Source organism: Pygocentrus nattereri, chromosome 14, assembly GCF_015220715.1.
Source record: "Pygocentrus nattereri isolate fPygNat1 chromosome 14, fPygNat1.pri, whole genome shotgun sequence".
Taxonomy (NCBI): domain Eukaryota; kingdom Metazoa; phylum Chordata; class Actinopteri; order Characiformes; family Serrasalmidae; genus Pygocentrus; species Pygocentrus nattereri.
Genome location: NC_051224.1, coordinates 25,689,105 through 25,704,509, shown reverse-complemented (window position 1 = coordinate 25,704,509; position 15,405 = coordinate 25,689,105). Strand labels below are relative to the sequence as shown.

Sequence of the window (15,405 nt, the reverse complement as noted above, 5' to 3'; positions counted from 1 at the left end):
TGGGGGAAGAGCTTGTTCTTATAAAGCCCCCAAACTCTGGAATGTTCTTCCAGAAACTGTTCGGGCCTCAGACACAGTCTCAATCTTTAAGACTAGGCTGAAAACTCACTTGTTCAGTTTAGCTTTTGGTAGCTAATGTTCCCCCTTAGATAAAGGCAGCAGATCCAGGGGTCTATGGACACAGGGAATTATAGTAAACTGAGACACTTGTGCTGTCGTCCCGCTGCTCGCACGTGGTCACTCAAGCTTGTGGACAGTGGAGCGGAGGAATGCCAAACTGTTTCAGAGTGCTGCCATGTCTGTGTGTCCTTCTGGTTCTCTCCTTTTAGTTAAGCTGTCATAGTCAGATCTGCCGGAGTCGTTAGCCACACTCTGTAAATGTTTACATTCCCTGTTTTTGTACAAACGGATAGAATAAAACTAATTCCATCTCACTGCTTTCTTTCCGAGTATACAATCACCCATATGTCCGGCTGGACACTGAAGGACCACCGACTGCCGAGCCCTCCTGCTACCCACTTCAGACCAGCTGCCCGTGGCCCAGCTGCCACCACCTGCCTTGGACTAGCTGTCCACCCTACACTGATGTTCTCATAGACTCCTAGTTATTCCTAATACCAATATTACTGCTATTAATATTAGTAGTATAACAACTTGTAGGTAGTTTGACCAGAGGAGGATGGGTCCCCCCTGGTGAGCCTGGTTCGTCCCAAGGTTTCTTCCTCAGTTCTGAGGGAGTTTTTCCTTGCCACTGTTGCCCCTGGCTTGCCCACTGGGGGGATTTCTGTACATTCTTACAGTCCTGTTAAAACTTTGTCTTTTCCGAAATTCTGTAAAGCTGCTTTGTGACAACATCCGTTGTAAAAAGCGCTATACAAATGAATTTCATTTGATTTTGATTTGAGGTTGGTTGTCAGTTAGAGGAGAAAGAGGAATTTTGGAATAAGATGGACGAAGTGGTAGATGGTGTCCCTAGAGAGGAGAGATTAGTGATTGGTGCAGACTTCAATGGACATGTTGGTGAAGGGAACAGAGGGGATGAAGAGGTGCTGGGTATGTATGGTGTGAAAGACAGAAATGCGGAAGGTCAGATGGTTGTAGATTTTGCAAAGAGAATGGAAATGGCTGTGGTGAACACGTATTTTCAGAAGAGGGAAGAACACAGGGTGACATACAAGAGTGGAGGGAGGTGCACACAGGTGGATTATATCCTTAGCAGGAGCTGCCACCTAAAGGAGATTGGAGATTGTAAAGTGGTACCAGGGGAAAGTGTAGCAAGGCAGCATAGGGTGGTTGTCTGTAGAATGAGATTAGAAACAAAGAAGAGGAAGAGAGTGAAGACAGAGCCAAAGATTAGATGGTGGAAGCTGAAGGAGGATGGTTGCAGGCAGTTCAGTGAAAAATTGCAACAGGCCCTTGGGGGCAGTGAGGAGCTACCTGAGGACTGGGAAACTACAGCTAAGGTGGTGAGAGAAACTGGCAAGAATGTTTTGGGTGTTTCGTCTGGTCAGAGGAAAGAAGACAAGGAAAGTTGGTGGTGGAATGAGGAAGTCCAGGAGAGCATTCAGAAGAAGAAGGCAGCTAAGAAAAAGTGGGATAACCAGAGAGATGAAGGAAGTAAGCAGGAGTACTGTGAGGCTAGTCGCATAGCAAAAAGAATGGTGGCAAAGGCAAAGGCTCAGGCCTATGATGAGCTGTATGAGAGGCTGGACAGTAAAGAAGGAGTAAAGGACTTGTATCGTTTGGCTAAAATGAGAGATACAGCTGGAAAGGATCTACAGCAGGTTAGGCTGATGAAGGAGTGTTGAGTAGATGGAAGGAGTACTTTGAAGAACTAATGAATGAGGAAAACAAGCGAGAGAGGAGCACAACGGGGGAAGAGATAGTGGATCAGGAAGTGCAGAGAATTGATAAGGTGGAAGTGAGGGCAGCTTTAAAAAGGATGAAGAATGGAAAGGCAGTTGGTCCAGATAACATACCTGTGGAGGTATGGAGATGTTTAGAAGAGAAGGCAGTGGACTTTTTAACCAGTTGTTAACCAGGTTAACAAAAACCAGGTTAACAAAATCCTGGAGAGTGAGAGGATGCCTGATGAGTGGAGAAGCAGTGTATTGGTCCCCATTTTTAAGAACAAGGGTGATGTGCAGAGCTGCAGTAACTACAGAGGTATAAAGTTGATTAGCCACACCATGAAGGTATGGGAAAGAGTTGTTGAATCAAGGCTAAGGTGAGAGGTTCAGATCAGTGAACAGCAGTTTGGTTTCATGCCCAGAAAAAGTACCACAGATGCAATTTTTGCGTTGAGAGTGTTGGTAGAGAAGTACAGAGAAGGCCAGAAGGAGCTACATTGTGTCTTTGTGGATCTAGAGAAGGCATATGATAGGGTGCCAAGACAGGAACTGTGGTACTGTATGAGGAAGTCAGATGTAGCTGAAAAGTATGTTAGGGTGGTGCAGGACATGTATGAGGATAGTGAGACAGTGGTCAGGTGTCCAGTTGGACTGACAAATGGTTTCAAGGGGAAGGTAGGGTTACATCAGGGATCAGCTTTGAGCCCCTTCAGGTTTGCAATGGTGATGGACAGGTTGACAGATGAGGTCAGGCAGGAGGCTCAATGGACCATGTTTGCAGATGACATTGTAATCTGTGGTGAGAGTAGAGAGCAGGTGGAAGAGAATCTGGAGAGGTGGAGGTTTGCACTGGAGAGGAGAGGAATGAAGGTCAGTAGAGATAAGACGGAATACATGTGTGTGAATGAGAGGGAGGCAGGTGGAAAGGTGAAGATGCAAGGAGTAGAGGTCGTAAAGGTGGATGACTTCAAATATCTTGGGTCAACCATCCAGAGCAATGGACAGTGCAAAAAAGAGGTGAGGAAGAGGGTGCAGGCAGGATGGAGTGGGTGGAGACGGGTGTCAGGGCTGATGTGTGACAGAAGGATAGCAGCAGGAGTGAAAGGGAAGGTTTACAAGACAGTAGTGCGTCCTGCTATGATGTACGGTTTGGAGACTGTGGCTCTGTCTAAAAGACAGGAGGCTGAGCTGGAGGTGGTGGAGATGAAGATGCTGAGATTTTCGTTGGGAGTGACAAGGATGGACAAGATTAGAAATGAGCAGATCAGCGGGACAGTGAAGGTGGAGCAGTTTGAAGATAAAGCCAGAGAGGCCAGGTTGAGATGGTTTGGACATGTGTTGAGGAGGAATAGTGGATATATTGGGCAAAGAATGTTGGAGATGGAGCTGCCTGGTAGAAGGAGAAGAGGTAGAGAGAAGGTTTATGGATGTAGTGAAGGTGGACATGGAGATGGTTGGTGTGAAAGTAGAGGAGGCAATGGATAAGGCAAGATGGAGGCAGATGATCTGCTGTGGCAACCCCTAAAGGGAGCAGCCGAAAGAAGAAGATTAAGAGAAGAACTGAGTCAGTTTTATATAGCAAAAATATTAATTTATTCACAGTACTTTTTAAAAATGCAACAACAAATGTTACTTAAAAACAAAAACTGCTCTAAAAGGTCAATTCTGTTTCTGGCGCCGTCTCTCAGCCGGTGTTCTCCACGATCAGCCGCGGCTCCAGCAGCGAGTCCCAACGCTCTGTCAGCTGCACAGATATCACACACATTATAACACACCCACTTTCTGACATCACAACCATTCAGCTACCATTCGTCAGGAATCCATTCAGTGGGTCAGATTCTATTTCAATATTTAGCTCTGAGTCAGAATGAACTGATACCTGAAGATCAGTGGAGGAACTATTTACACAGCTGTGTAATACAGACAATACAGCTGTCTGTATACAAAACACCAAAATTTATATTTTGTTAAAAATAAAAATACACATTATATATTATTGTTATGTACACATAACAATAAAAATGGTTAAAAATACACATATTGGGGGAAAAAAACAAAAATTACCTTCCATACAAAAGAAAATCTGTGGTTAGTTTGTAAAACTAATTGTGTTTTTAAATTCAGTTTGCAGAAATCTCTGAATAACTATCTTCATCTAACAAAAAGTGCTTACCAGTGTTGTTATGGTCACTGTATTAAGTATGAACTGATTTTTTTTTTTTTTTTGGAAAACAATTTTTGAGATAGAACGTACACTCTTAAAAAAGATGGTTCTTCAAGGGTTCTTTAATAAAGTAAATGGTTCTATATAGAACCACGAACACTCAAAGAACCCTCTGCATGTTTAAAAAACCTTTGCATCATGAAATTGTTCTTCAGATTGATGGAGACCGTGTTGTTGATGTTTTCTTTCTGAAAATTGTTCTATATGGCGCTATGTAGAACCCTTTTTGCTAAGAGTGTAATGGAAGTTAACGTAACAAGATTTTTTTTTTTGGCAAGAAACAAAAAAAAATTATATAAAAATTTTAAAAATAAATAAACAAATTCTGGCCTATACAAAAGTTACATCACATTTTAGATTTTTTTCCTCCATCAATATTTTAAACTCAGCAAACAAGAAACTAAAGTCACAAAAATCTGCAGAAAAATGTGGTATTAAACTTTTCATATGACTGAGAATATAAAAACGATGAAGCAGAAAACTACAGTGAAGTATGAGAGACTTATGGACACTGCAGAGCTGAGGGAGAAACAGGTCAGCAAAAGTCTAAAATCTGGGCAGATGATTCAAGCTGTCAGAATGTATTTTACAGCACGAGTGGACAGCAGCACCCACAGCCGTTTCACAAAGACCTGCAGGCTTTACCTCCATCCATACAGAGGACCACCCTAAAGCTCTAATGGAGGCTGAGGGGGGATCAATTCAGAAAGATGAGCGACAAAAGCTGCGTTTGGAGCTTTGCCCGCACAATGTTTGGGCTTCTAAACGTCGAGTAAGTGCTGAATACAGTGAAACACTACAACACCACAACAACAGAGCGTACAGGCCCTGCGAGGCCTCCATGCTGCACCGCTGAGGGGCTTTTCATTCAGGAGCTCAGAGGGAACTCTTATTATTCCTATAACATAAATATCGACGACAGGGCTCTAATATAACTTCACAGTACGTCACGTTTTATGCATCATAATGTTATTAGTTTGCATTAGTAAAGGAAGACTGACATTAAAATACAATGATTTTTTTCCCAATTTAATGTTAAATAAGAACAAACAGAAGAGAAAAAGTCAATTAACTGGTCAAAATAAACAAACTTAAAAAGATGATCTCATTATATGAGCTTCAGCTCATCAGCTACTCGATACTTAGCAGTTTATACACAGCTGTTATTCCTGTGCTGGTCTAAAAGAACAATAAGCCACAAAATCTGTTCTTACACACAACATGGAGCGAACTAAAGCCCTTTAACTCATGGTACAATCACTGAAATGCAGCCTCACGCAGATTACTGCTTTTATAAAACGGCAACAATGCAAAATATGATCAAATAAAATTTTTTTCAATAAATAGTTCAGTTCACTTCAGTTATTATTATTATTAATATTAATAATAATAATCATAATAAACAACTCTTCCACCAAGAAATGTAGTTTGTACAGTTAAGTCTATGCCACAGTTGCCAGACAACCAGAAATTACAACGTTAAATTTAGTGTGATGGAATAATGGAAGTATTGTAATGTAATGTAGCAGCGTTTGATGCTTAAACTTTCACTGTGCTACACATTTGTTTCCCACACAGGGTTTAGTGTTGATTAGGGCAGATCTGCTCTGACTTCTGAAGAGCATAAGACGTTCAGCTAACAGGCTCTTTACTTTTATTTAGCAGTTTTACAGTGAATCAGTAAACACCTCAGTTCAAAGCCTAATATCTAATACTGTTAGTGACCTTTTAGCCTAATATTTGCTATAATGTAGCCTGCTACGCCTGCTATCATTTAGCCTGTTAGCTATCCTTTAGCCTATTTACTATAATGTACCTTGTTATCTTGCAGCTTTTTGCTATAACGTAGCCTGTTTAGCATGCTGTCTTTTAGTCTGCTTAGCCTGTTAGCTATCTTTTAGCCTATTATTTACTATAATGTTGCAGCCTGTATCTTTTAGCCTGTTAGCTTTCAGCCTATTAGGGATAATGTAGCCTGTTATCTGTTGATCCCAGCACCACCAGCACCATGTCACTGTCACTGCTGTGCTGAGAACAGACCACTGCCAAAATATGTGAACAGCAGTGGTCCTATGGTGGTCCGTTCTCTTTGATGAATGGCATCGATAATTTTTTTTTTTTTTTGATTAAAAAAAGTCACATTTCAGTATCTGGACAGAAGAAAAGGAGTGTGTGTGTGTGTGTGTGTTTTGAGATTTGACTTGAATGTGTGCGCTACCTGAGATCCAACTGTGATGGCGTACTCCACTCTCTCTGAACCATCTGGATTCTGATAAACCAGATCAAACTTCCCGGGCTCTGCTCGGGCTGGAGATACACAAAGGTTACGGAGATCATTTGCTTAGGAACGAGACCTCCACCTCTAAAAGCTCCCTCACAGAAAGTTCCTACATGAAATGGTTATGAATTCACTGCCTGTTGACTGAGACACATGCAGGGCGCTGTGAGGCAAAATAGTCCTCAAAGAAAACTTATTATACCAGATTTTCCACTATTTTCTATCATCAATATTCCATATAAACTCAGAAGACTCGTGTAGGTTCTCTGGTGGTTCTGGATAGTAAATAAAATATGTATATTTGTGTTGTAGTCATGGCGACCCCTGGTTCCTATCACCACCACTGTAAAGACATCTGAACCATTTCACACCAAACCCACTCTGAATCTCTGTTTTTAAAGACTGCATTTTGTTTAAAAAAAAAAAAAATTATTATTTTTATTTTTATTTATTATATAAATAAAAAATTATTTCAAGCTCGAGACGTGCAGCAGCAAAAACCGTTCACTTTTAAATCTGTAGCTTCAGTATTTCAAGAAAACACTATAAGAGGGTGATATAACGATTTAAATTCTTCCTGAGATACTTTACATAACCAAAGGTACGTGGACATCCCTCCTATTTAGCCGTTTCAGCCACACTAACTGCTAACAGTTGTATAAAATCAAGCACATAGCCTTGCAGTCTCCATAGACAAACACTAGCAGTAAAATGTGTCACACTGAAGAGCTCAGGGAGTTTAAACGTGGCACTGTTATAGGATGCCACAAGCAACATTTCTGTACATCCTATCCGTTCAGAAGTCCAGGATTTACCTTGAGATTGAGTGAGAAGTTCCAGCTCAATCACGTTAGTGGTGTGATTAAAACCAATAATCTTCCCTTCCTGCAGGAAATAGCAGGAAGAACATCAAAAATAACATAAACATCAAATTCTCCTGTAAACCGACTCGACTTGCAATGAAGAATTTGCTGAAAAGCTGAAAAACTTACTTTATAATCAGACACTTCTGGACTGTAGTTCTCCGTTAGCTCCAACAGCTGGAACAAAACAATCATTAAAAGAACAGTTTGATTAATTAAAGCAATAAACTCAAGTTCTTTCTGTAATTAAACAAAATAACGGCCTATTATGCTCAACACAGGGATTAAACAAATAAACCAATGAACCAAAACGAATCCCAGCTCAGCGGTTCAGCATTTTCTCTCTCAGACGCACCTTGAAAGCGATTTTCTGTCCCGCTGCAGGCGGAGCTGCGAGCAGAGGCAGAGTGCTGTAGTCCCGCTTGAGCGTCGGCTCTGGAGGATTCTGCAGAAAACACAGAAGGAAAATTATAAAAGCTCATTAAACACTTCTATTAAGGTATAAAGAGTTAACAGGGCATTTAAACCTCAAACTAGAGCTTAATGCATTAAATGATGTTATTTACTGCTTTATGAAGAATGCCTTAGCTCAGCATTATGACCCTCTGCCTCACTGGTTTGTCGGATTTTATAATAAATTTTAGATACGTTGTTTATTCCAGTTTGGTGTGGAAATGTAGAGCTCCAAACTTGTAATAAACTGAAAGGTATTGTCGGTGAAGCTTCAAAGATAACTGTTCCTCTTATCCAGCATACATCTTTTCCAACTACTTCCTTCTGGCAGGCACTACAGATCTCTAAAAAGTCTGTACGATTTCCAGCCACTGAATAAACACACAGATGAAATTACTGTGTAATCTTTCAGGATTCTCCTGTATTATATATTGTTTACTGTACATATTACATTGTGCTTTTGTGTCTTATGCTATAATAGAGTTGAATTACATCTTAATGCACTGGATACTGATGGGAAAGATTGAATAAAATATTCCTGGTTAGTAATCAGTAAAAAAAACATTAGCGGATTAGAGAGCCTCCTAATAAGGTAGTATAGGGAAGCAGACTATGGACTGTGTGCAGTGACTCTCTAACAGGGAAATAGTTTCTGGGCCCACAGAAGGGAGCTGGGCCAGATGACCACTTAAGTCATAGCTGAGGTCACTCTTGTACATACACTATATTGGCAAAAGTATTCGCTCATCTGCCTTCACATGCATATGAACGTGAGTGGCATCCCATTCTTATTCCATAGGGTTTAATATGATGTTGGCCCACGCTTTGCAGCTATAACAGCTTCAGCTTTTTTGGGAAGGCTTTCCACAAGGTTTAGGAGTGTGTTTATGGGAATCTGAGACCGTTCTTCCAGAAGTGCATTTGTGAGCTCAGACACTAATGTTGGATAAGAAGGCCTGGCTCACAGTCTCCGCTCTAATGCATCCCAAAGGTGTTCTATCAGGTTGAGGTCAGGACTCTGTGCAGGCCAGTCAAGTTCTTCCACACCAAACTCATTCATCCAGATCTTTATGGACCTTGCTTTGTTCACTGGTGCACAGTCATGTTGGAACAGGAAGGGGCCAAACTCTCCAAACTGTTCCCACAAAGTTGAGAGCATGAAATTGTCCAAAATCTCTTGGTGCTGAAGCATTAAGAGTTCCTTTCACTGTCCTGTGGTGGCGCTTTACACCACTGCGTCGGGACGCTTTGCATTGCGCTTGGTGATGTAAGGCTTGGATGCAGCTGCTCGACTATGGAAACCCATTCCATGAAGCTCTCTACGCTGTTCTTGAGCTGATCTGAAGGCCACATGAAATTTGGAGGTCTGTAGCGACTGAGTCTGCAGAAAGTTGGTGACCTCTGCACACAGGTTGGTGACCTGTGCCTCAGCATCCGCTCTGTCATTTTACGTGGCCTACCACTTCGTGGCTGAATTACTGTCATTCCCAGTCACTTCCACTGTGTTATAATACCACTGTGGAATATTTAGTAGTGAGAAAATTTCAGGACTGGACTTGTTGCACATGTGGCGTCTGATCACGGTACCATGCTGGAATTCACTGAGCTCCTGAGAGCGACCCATTTTTTCACTAATGTTTGTAGAAGCAGTCTGCAGGCCTAGGTGCTTGGTTTTATACACCTGTGGCCATGGAAGTGACCGGAACAGCTGAATTCAATTATTTGGATGGGCGAGTGTGTAATTTTGTCAATATAGTGTTGGAGGGTTGTGTGAGATGCCCTATGGAGTGCTGCATAAGAGGGCCCTGTAAGGAGGGAACAGTCTGATAAGAGTCAGACCAGAGTGAGTTTTAAAGAAAGATGCATTTGGTTTTAGGAGTTACCAATTGTGTAACTGGAGTGGGGAGATTACTTCATCACCCAAGAGGGGAATAAAAAGGGGTGTTTTAAGATGATTCTCACATTGAGGTTGACTAGGAACCATCTTGCCATTTGATGCTCAATAAAGCAAAGGACTTTCATTCCTTCCACAAAAAACTCTGCTGAAGTCTTTTTCATTACTTCTTATCCTTTTTCATTTTTGTTGATATTCTTTAATTATTTTAATTCTTTTTGAAGATTAGATTACAGACAGTTATTAGAGCAATAGTATAGATAATATTAGAGCCACTTATAAATGTCCAGACCCTGGGCAAAAAGAGGCACTCTTGGTTGCAACAAATCACCACTGAGGTGTGCCAATGAAAAGAATCAAGCAAATAAAGAATCAATTTTTGTCAACTAGTGTTCTCTCACTACAATACCCAGCATGCATTAAGCAAATGCATCATATAACCAATCACTCTGTTGTCACCCACTCCTGATGGCTAGCCTAGCCACTGAGCTACAGGCTAATAAATACAAATCAAGAAACTCAGAGGGGTAAAAAAAAAAAAAAGCCCAACAACGCCAGGTTCTAGTTCATTGTTACACTCTACTCATCTAAATGAAATGAAAGAAAGTGTACGGCATCATTTCACGCTGGGCTTTGTTTCCTAACTCTATACAGACTGGCTGTTTCGGAGCTGAAAGATTTTCAGACTACGCTACGCTAGTAAAGTTACCTGAGCTAACTCACCATTAGCATGTGTCTGTTGATCTAAAAGACTGGCTGCCTTTCTACATGTACATGTATTCTCAGTTCTCTCAACGTGGCTTTAACCTTATTTATTTATTTATTTATTTATTTATGCACAATTTAAAATATACACAAATAGACTAAGATAACATACAGTGCAGGGAGAGGCAAAAAAAACCTAATAGACTTGTATAAAGCCCCCACCTAAATAAGTAAGTGATACTTTTTTTTGATCCCACAACCGGGGAAATTCCACCTCCGCATTTAACCCATCCGTGAAGTGAAACACCACATACACACTAGTGAACACACACACTAGGGGGCAGTGAGCACACACTTGCCCAGAGCAGTGGGCAGCCCTATCCACGGCGCCCGGGGAACAGTTGGGACACCTCAGTCATGGACTGTCGGCCCTGGGGATCGAACCGGCAACCTTCCGGTCACAGGGCCAGATCCTAACCTCCAGCCCACGATTGCCCCGTGGGGCAAATTACATAATATAATGAAAAATGCAAAACAATATAACCTCTTATTCTCCAGGCTACATTTTGGTTTGTTCATCTGAATTTATGTAACAAACTCTTGAGGCAAATTATTCAGTAACTGCATAAAATAAATGTAAATTTTCATTTTATTTATTTTTTGTAAAACCCCTCAAATTAACAGTAAATGTGTTTTAGGATCACACATATTGCTCTATGCTTACAATTTACTGCTGAAAGCCAAAAATCTTAGATGCTTTTTGCATTTAATAAAAATAATTCTTACAGAGCAGATCACTGAAGAGATGCCATCTCTTCTTAAAAAAAATTGCTCAGTTTGCCTTTAGTTATATATTATTAATAATGTTTAATGATACTCATCTATGTGAAGACACTGATCAGATTAATTAATGATTTCTCACAATAATTATCAACAATGACAACAAGGTGGTAAACAGATATCAATATTCAGCACTTCATCTCTATTAATCTCAGCCATTTTTACATTTTCTGATGATCACTTACATCACTACATGACATCACCCCCAGTTGGACATCGGGGATAGTGGAGATTAGATCGGTTCCATTTTTCTCATCTTTCAATACAGTGTTAGCAATTATTAACGCTACTTCTTTGACGACTTCTACATTTGAAAATGCCGTCTTCTTCTTGACCAGAAAATGTGGAGCTCTGAACGAGGCTTCGGTGGCTTTTTGTGATTTTTTTTTTCGGCCTCGTGAAAAAAGTCTGTTGTGTAACCAAAGCTGCCTTTAGCTCACAGACCTTTTCTGCCCTTAGTGCGCTTCCAGGTGGATAGTTAGCATTATAGCTTTTGTGACAGGTAGTGAAGTGTCTCTCGACATTGTGCCGCTTTGGTATCGCCACATCCGCCCCGCAAATGAGACACACGCAGGTTTCTTTAACAGTCGTAAAGACTAACTCTACCTCCCATTCGTTGTGAAAGTGATACGTTTTTTCTCTTTTTTCTGCCATGTAGTTTACTCTCTGCGATCACTGGTTTTGTCTGTGCGCAGAATACTGACCTTTGAACTACTCTAGACAAAAACTAAGAGTTAACCTCAACTTATCTAAACTTCATGTATAATGAACATAATTTTAAGATATTTTACGATACGATATATATATATATCGGATTGCACCACAAGTGTGGTTAAAACGAATAGCAACAGAATCAAATTAGATTTTAGATTCAGCTCACTAGTGAGTTGTGCTATTTGTAGAACAGATCTGCGGGCGACTCATATGGTCCTTGCGGGCGACCTGGCACCCGCGGGCACCGTGTTGGTGACACCTGGTGTAGAGTATAAGAAAAATGTGTTTTTGGAACATTGAAGCATCTAAATCTATTCTAGAGCCAAAAAATAAAATGATAAACACTGAAAATGAGCATAAAAGGTCCCCTCTTATAATGTTTATGCAGATTTTGGGAACAAAAACTGTCTTCTCACAGAAAAAAGAAGGAAAACTGAATTTTGCTGTGTTAACAACTGGAAGTCCACCCACCTCTATCACCAGGCTTCTGTTGGTCTGTGAATCAACCTGCTTCTGCTGCTCTCCGCTATCATAGTTATAGTGATAGTTCTGTTTCCATGGCGTCCCTCTGGCCCTCCCAAAGCCGCCCCAGACCCCTCCACGACCCCTGACCCTACCACCCCCACGGGGGGTCATTCCCATGACCTGTGGGTTGGGTTTCTTAATCACCAGATCCGTCTCACTGCTGCTGTCAGAGTCTGAGCTTTCTGGCTTCTTCTCATCCTTTTTGACCAGCGGAGTAGACGGAGCAGCAGCTGGACCATTCTGGACTGCAGGGGGTGGAGGTACCTTCTTAGCTGGAGGTGCTGGTGAAGATGAAGTTGATGATGAATCAGAAGACGGTTGTGTAGGGGGCTTTTTGGCTGACGGTTTAGAGTTTGTTGAGGTGGGTTTTGGTGTAGCGGGAGCTGGTTTGACAGCCGTGTTCGGCTTTGTAGGCGCATCAGCTTCAGAAGATGAAGAACCTTCAGAAGACGTGCTTTCCTTCGCTTTAGCTGCTACAGCCTGCTTGGGCTTGGGTGGTGGAGGTTTAGGTTTGGGTGGTGGAGGTTTCTGAGCGCTGCTGTCTGAAGAGTCTGACGTGTCATGTTTCCTACTTATTATCGAAGCTTTGCCGTTGGCAGACACAGAAGAACCCAACGCTTTTTTGCTGCTTTGCTCCGATTTGGACTTGGAGGCAACAGGTTCTTTAGCAGGTGTGATGGGTTCCACAGCAGCCCTAGCCTTTTTCTCTACCTTGTTTTTCTTCTTCTTCTTCTTCTTCCTCTTCTTTTTCTTGGTCTCTTCTGGTTGGTTGAAACCATTTACTTGGCTTTGCTCACTTCTGTTCTTCTTTGGTCCTACAGCCACATCGTCCTCCAGCAGCTGCTCCTCATCATCTCTGCTCCTCTTCTTCCCTGCAGTCTGCACACTCAGACAGGAGGGGCCGGAAACCTTCACCCTGAAAAGAAGGACAAACATGTTATACCTATTCTGCAGAAAACTGGAATCATTTGGCCCGTCAAGGTGAACTGACACTGAATATTTAACACAGTCGGTTCTCAAACACATCATTCCCTGCTGAAATAACAGGTCAGTCAAGGGCATCAGGCTCACTGTGAGTAACGTCACAAAATGCCATTCATTCACCATATAAACAGAGCATGGTGGAGGGATACACAATATGCAGGGCGCTGAGAGACAAAATAGTCCCCAAAGAAAACTTATTATTTCAGATTTTCCACTATTTTCCCATCATCAACATTCCATATAAACTTGGAAGACTCATGTAGGTTCACTGGTGGTTCTGGATAGTAAATAAAATGTCTAGATTTGTGTTTTAGTCATGGCAACCCCTGGTTCCTATCACCACCACTGTAAAGACATCTGAACCATTTCACACCAAACCTCTCTGAATCACTCTGATTACACCTCACACACTGAATTATGGGAGAACTTTGAAAAACTGGTGAAGTTCCCGTTTAAAGGACCGTTTCCAACATTTCCTATTTTTCTTCAGGACCGCTTATAACTTTAATTCTTTGCATGAGTTCTTTACTTTCACAAGCTTTACATCATAAAAAATAGAAGAACCCTTTTTGGTGCTGTACAGAACCATATAGCTACATTCTTCATCTATCTGAAGAACCTTTTCACCATGTTCAGAACCGCTGAAGCAGGCGAGCGCCGCGGTTCCGTTACTGGTACCTGATGCTGTCGTTGTCCCGGATCAGGTAGATGCTCTCCGCTGGAGGCAGGTAGCTCTCCTCTATGAACAGGTCCAGCTCGGTTCTGCGGCTGTAGCCGAATCTCTCCCGGATCTCACTGCACAGATCCGCTATAACCCTGCAGCGGTTCTGATCCAGCAGGATCCAGCTCATGCGGCACTGCGGCCCGGAGGGAGGAGGATAGTCGAACCGGAGCCGAAGCCTCACCGCGCTGGTGCCCGCCATGCTTACCGGAGAGAGAAGGAGCAGCCCGGCAGCTTAATCACCACATTCCCCCTACCGGCCTGGAGGAGAACGGCAGCTACTGCTCCACTTTTTTGCATTTTGCACTTAATTTATATATAATTATGAGAACCACATTACACACATAAATATGTTTTTTACTATAATTTGGGGAATATATATAGCATAGCACGCACACACAAAGCAGTCAAGTCAAGACATAATTTACCAAAAACTGTACTCAGTATGTTGTGAGCTTTAGCAGCTTTGCTGTTTGAAGGCCATGTCATGCGCAAAGAGACTCTAATCAAGAGAGAAAAAAGGTTCAAATTAGGTTTAGACTTAATAGCTTTATAATAATAATAATAATAATAACAATAATAATAACAACAATAATGTATTTGATAAGGACTTTGTACAATAATATTTTAAAAATGACCATAAATAAATAAATAAAAATAGCATGTATAAATATGTAAAAGCAATACACACAATTTACAAAAAACATCACAGTACTGGTTCACCCATAAGCCAGCTGGAAAAGGTGGGTTTTAAGACAAGCTCTGAACGTAGCCAGGGTCTAACAAGCACGAGGGGAGACTGTTCCACAGCCTGGGGCCCTCAACACTGAATGCCCTGTCACCAACAGTGTGCAGCTTACAGGGAGAAACTTTGAGCAAATGTGCGTCAGAGGAGCGAAGAGTGTGAGCTGGAGAGTAAAACTGAAGCAGACTACCAAGCCAGGAGCAAAGCAGAGGGGCTCTCCAGCGCTGCTTGTGTGTTTTCTGCCTTAGAAGCACCAAAATGAGCTGTTACACAATTACACAAAATGTTGTTCAATTTCATTTGAACAAATAAATCTCACAAAGTAAGAAAGGATGTATTAAAAAAAATGGAAGAGCAGATGGTGGACTTGTTCTGGTGGACTTGTTCTGGTGGAGCACACTCAAACAAACTATTAAAATTAGCTGGATTAGAAGACTCCTCAAAGGTCCTTACATGCTTAACTTTCTCTTCAGAAAACTTGGTGGATTAAAATGTTTTGCTTATGTGCCCTTACAATATTAATAAATTACCAATGAAGCTATCTGCCTTTCACAGACAAGCTTTATATTATTATTATTATTCATATTATAACAGCATATAAGGTTATAT

General features: G+C 41.5%; 1 protein-coding gene across 1 annotated transcript; it reads right to left on the bottom strand.

The window, feature by feature from the left end:
• Window positions 1-3,433: 3,433 nt before the first annotated feature.
• On the bottom strand, window positions 3,434-14,262 carry coil (coilin p80). The gene is made up of 7 exons (XM_017713751.2): window positions 14,009-14,262; window positions 12,293-13,262; window positions 7,571-7,660; window positions 7,345-7,392; window positions 7,168-7,237; window positions 6,293-6,381; window positions 3,434-3,594 (listed from the first exon to the last, which is right to left on the bottom strand). Exons 1-7 carry the CDS (start codon window positions 14,251-14,253, stop codon window positions 3,535-3,537), a joined length of 1,572 nt encoding a protein of 523 aa, XP_017569240.1. The 5' UTR covers window positions 14,254-14,262; the 3' UTR covers window positions 3,434-3,534.
• Window positions 14,263-15,405: the final 1,143 nt, after the last annotated feature.

What these genes read in the sequence shown, in the direction of transcription:
- coil (XM_017713751.2), bottom strand. Translation starts at nt 14,253, where the DNA reads ATGGCGGGCACCAGCGCGGTGAGGCTTCGGCTCCGGTTCGACTATCCT. An exon ending in ACAGAAGCCTGGTGATAGAG is followed by an intron (nt 7,661 to 12,292) that starts GTGGGTGGACTT and finishes TGTTTTCTGCAG; the next exon opens with AATCCTCCAGAGCCGACGCT. An exon ending in ACTTCTCACTCAATCTCAAG is followed by an intron (nt 6,382 to 7,167) that starts GTAAATCCTGGA and finishes GTGTATCTCCAG; the next exon opens with CCCGAGCAGAGCCCGGGAAG.